The 4,138-nt window shown below is 45.2% G+C and overlaps 2 protein-coding genes across 4 annotated transcripts in view; one reads left to right on the top strand and one right to left on the bottom strand.

Moving 5' to 3' along the window:
- Positions 1-533, bottom strand: part of H257_04381 (hypothetical protein) — a gene marked incomplete at both ends in the record, with an annotated part of 1,334 nt that extends 801 nt beyond the window's left edge. The window contains one exon of the mRNA XM_009828862.1: positions 22-533. Within this exon, the coding sequence (XP_009827164.1) occupies positions 22-533 (512 nt within the window). The remainder of the gene's footprint in view (positions 1-21) is intronic.
- A 2,470-nt stretch (positions 534-3,003) lies between these two features.
- Positions 3,004-4,138, top strand: part of H257_04380 (hypothetical protein) — a 4,796-nt gene continuing 3,661 nt past the window's right edge. Inside the window, exons 1-4 of one of the 3 annotated variants that reach the window (XM_009828860.1) lie at positions 3,004-3,615; positions 3,670-3,770; positions 3,827-3,883; positions 3,942-4,085. In XM_009828860.1, coding sequence (XP_009827162.1) covers positions 3,036-3,615; positions 3,670-3,770; positions 3,827-3,883; positions 3,942-4,085 — 882 coding nt within the window. In that variant the 5' untranslated portion in view covers positions 3,004-3,035. The remainder of the gene's footprint in view (positions 3,616-3,669; positions 3,771-3,826; positions 3,884-3,941; positions 4,086-4,138) is intronic. The other 2 variants (XM_009828859.1, XM_009828861.1) reach the window with 2 other exon arrangements.

Below are 4,138 nucleotides of genomic sequence, written 5' to 3'. Positions count from 1 at the left end.
CCTTGCTTGAGGTAGACGAACCAAGAGAACCCGAGGGTGTACACAATCTGGCGAGTAGGCGGGTACTCGTCCTTTTCGCGCTGAGGGTAGAACACTTCGTCCTTGTCGACGTTGCCCGTGTTCTTGTGGTGGTGGCGATGGGTGATGCGCCAGCTCTCAAACGGGGTCAAGATCGCGGAGTGCGTGATGCAGCCGACAATGAAGTTGAGGCTGTGGTAGCGAGAAAACGAACTGTGGCCGCAATCATGACCGATGGTGAACACGCCCCAGAACACAACACCTTGCACGTACACGTACGCTAGGGACACGGCAACGTCCAGCACCAGCCAGTCGGCCACAGCAGCGCGAGCGTAGGTGAGGCCAGTCATGAGAGCGGCTGTCAACGCCACAGACCGTGCAACGTAGTAGAGCGAGGCGCCGGCATCCGACTCGAAGCACGAGTTGGGAATGGAATGCTTTAGCTCCGTCAAGGTCGGAAACTCTACTGCAGCCGCTGGGGCAGCCGCCGTTGCCGTCGCCTTAGTCGCAGTCATCGCGAAATGCCCTTCGCCACCCAAGTCGGTGGATTTCGGTGCCCAACTATTTGACCAGTCGAAAACAGTAAATTAATTTTTATTCATTATAATGAAGTCCACGTTGTCCAATAGTAACCCATCAATCGAAATAAACCGTGAAATTATAATTATGCTCTTCATCAATTAAATTCGAACGGTTGCCATGACGTTTCATACCCACTTGAATGACGTCGGTTTACTTTGTATATTGAAATTTGTATACCGCCTTGTTCATGGATAAAGACAAGGTGCCGTTTCGCCCAAATTCAACGCTGGGGACGGCAACATAGGAAGGAATAAGTACGTAAATATGCCCTCTTGGCAAGCGCTTGTGTGTGATAAGGTTTTAATGTGCTAGACCGTCCTCAAGTCATTAAGAAATACCATGGTACAATCGTCGACTTGAGGCCCGGTCAAGTCGCGGACAAAGCAATGCACATTCGTGACATGTAAACACGACGTAAACAACTGGATCACACGCTCTCGAGTTTGGGGCTGTCTGACGAGGGGATTCACAGTCATTTCACACTTGTTGTTTACAGTGTTAAGGAATTGATTGATACAGTGCGCGACACCTGAAGCCTGTGAAAAATATGAGGTCCAAAACCACACAAATCTTCAAATATGTATGATAGATTTTGTAGTAACAGTTACCATGACGAATCGTGGAAATTCGCAGAATTGAAGTTGGTACCTAAATTAAACTCTCCTATAACGTTAACGTTATTTTAAAAAAATCACTAATACAGAGCTTGTACAACATACAATGAGATTATATTTGGGCTCTGTACTCTGTACTCTGGGAGATGCGCAAACAAGACACAAACTCATCACTCTGAGAATATAAGGGTCCTTGATTCCTTCAAATCATGGTGTACCATTGTCGAGGGGATACATGCACCTTTATTCACTGTCAAGTAGTCACGTGCGAGTCAACCAGGACCTGCCGCTTCCACGAAATCAAACGGTGTGTTCCGGTACATGTACCATAAAACATGCATACCAGTATGCGCAATAAAAATATTTCATCCGCAAATGTCGTGAAGTATCCGGAACTGCTTAGCTTTCATTGCGAGTTTTCTGACTGTGAATGCAAGCACCGCACTTGCAGTGAGCGATATAAATCGTGTCAGTACAGCAGCCAAAGGCCCTCTCCAACAAGTTGGATGACTCCGAAGAAACTCCAGCTCTTTTGCTTTCGCCAACCATGAATGCCTCGATTTTGCCCGTAACGTAACTTCGTGTTATGTTGAGTTTTCGTCCAGTTCCCGCATCTCCCTGTACTAACACCTGTACTAACACGTTAATGGAATTTTCATGGAGTATTTCGGTACAAAACCCGAGTTTTCGATTCCTATTGTACTAACGTCATACGTATATTGTAGGAACTATCTATCGGGCACGGTCAATACAAATCGTAATATAAATATAAAAAAATACTGCTATGAATTTCGAGAAAGTAAAACTACTGGCTTATATACGGATAGGCGCTCGTGATTTAGCACCAATCCCGATTCAAATATACTTTACATGCGTTGAACCCTTGGAGAAAAGACACATTTGAAGCCAGGTGAATACTAGAGAACGGTAAACCTTTGCGTTAACCTCCATAAGATAATTTTTTGGTTCATTTCGTTGAAGGAAACGGACATTTTTGTCCAATTAGAATTGCTTAATTAAACCCTAATCTATTTTGAGATATATTTCTCATTTGGTATAAGTACTTACAGTACATTTGACAGTGTGAAGCCGATTTGCATCAAGATCTTGTCCTTTTACCCAAATTTTGGACTTTTGTGTTGAATCGCCAAATCTATGGATCGATTCATTATTATACTGAATTTTGTACGTAAAAGATGTCGTGTGGTGATAGGTATCACACTAATTGAATTCATACACTAATTTGACATTGATGATGGTTTCCTGCAACCTGATTGGCTAAATCCTTGTGCCAATTCTTCTGTACATTTGGTTGTGTCGATTCATTCTCCAGTTTAGAATAAACACAACAATAACATTCTCCGGTAATGACACTTTACATGGATGATTTATTAGAATCCATTCGCAGTTTTTTTATTGACCAACTGCATTGAAAATAGATAAAAACCGATGTAAGCTGTATTTCGAGCCACTTACTGTACTGTAACGTTATTAATACTAGTAGTATGTTGTGCCTGATCTAGACAGACCCATAGTATTTTGTAATAGACCTCTGGACCAAAGAAAGAATCTATACCTGTAACCTTAAATTCATAGCTTATTTGAAACATTACTATTAGTAACGTTAATATTAATAATCGAAATAAAATAGAGGTAGTAGTACTACTACTAATAGTACTATTAATACTATAATAGTATACTGTAATAGCAAATACCTGTGTTACTGGATATACTGTTATACATCATCGAAAGTGTATTCGTGAACCTCTCAATTGACATTTCAATTCTTCCACAGACATCGATTGACAACAACTCCACACCATGCTTGACCACGTGTCCATCTTCAGCCAAAGCGGCACCGTGCTATGGTCGCGCTCGATGTGCAAGCTCCGAGGGAACCCTGTGGACCAGTTGGTCAAGACGGTGTTATTGGAAGAGCGCCTTGGACGCAAAGAATTCAACTACGAATCGTACCAGATGCGATGGAGCTTGGAGAACAAACTCCAACTCGTGCTGGTCGTCGTGTACCAAAAGGTATTGCAATTGCTGTACGTCGACGAGCTTCTCGAGCGGCTCAAGCGCGAGGTGGTGGCCAGCTTTGCCGACGAAATCCGCACTCGCGTTCAGATTGCGTCGTTCGACAGCACGTTTGACCGCATTCTCCGCGACGTCGAGTCCGCGCATTTGAAATCCAAACGACCCGTCGCAACGCATGCTCCTGCGGTCGTGTCGTCCAAGGAGATCGAACTCACGCAAAATGCTCATGTGGATGGCGACGGGGACGAGTTGGAGAAACTCAAGCACGAACTCAAGCTTGTCGGGGCCGGCTCGAAACAGCCCAAGACGATGCGCACGGGTCCACGGACCGGCAAGAAGAAAGGCGGCAAGAAGGACACCGACGGTACGACGCCGTTGGTCACACTCATGTCTCAAACTGTCTCGAATCACTGTGTAGAACCAGCCAAGGGCAGCAACAACAAGGTCAAGACAGTGTGGCACGACCCGAAGGCTACCATTTCCAAGAAGGACATGGCAGGATTGGATCGGTCACGCGAGGTACCCCGTCGTAACTAGTTCGCTCCCTTGGTCTCATGCACTTGCTCGTGGAACAGCTGAACGTGGACGAAGAAGCCGCGTCGTTGGCGGAAAAGCGAAAGGAATACATTGGCGTACATGCATATATATATATATAGGCATTGACACACCTATGATGGGGTCGATACGTAGGAAGGCGGCGGCGTCGACGACGACCATGAAGAAGAAGAAGGCACCGACAGCGTGTCTGGCAGCGACTCGGACGCTGGCGCCAGTGGGTGGACCTTTGGCAAAACGCGATTTGGGAACTTTTTGCACTCGATTTCCGGTAACAAGGTACATAAACACATTTGTTTCTGACCAACTTGCTCAAGGATATATATATATAT

Source organism: Aphanomyces astaci, assembly GCF_000520075.1.
Source record: "Aphanomyces astaci strain APO3 unplaced genomic scaffold supercont1.7, whole genome shotgun sequence".
In the NCBI taxonomy this organism is placed as follows: Eukaryota; Oomycota; class Saprolegniomycetes; order Saprolegniales; family Verrucalvaceae; genus Aphanomyces; species Aphanomyces astaci.
This window is presented reverse-complemented; position numbering and strand designations above follow the sequence as displayed.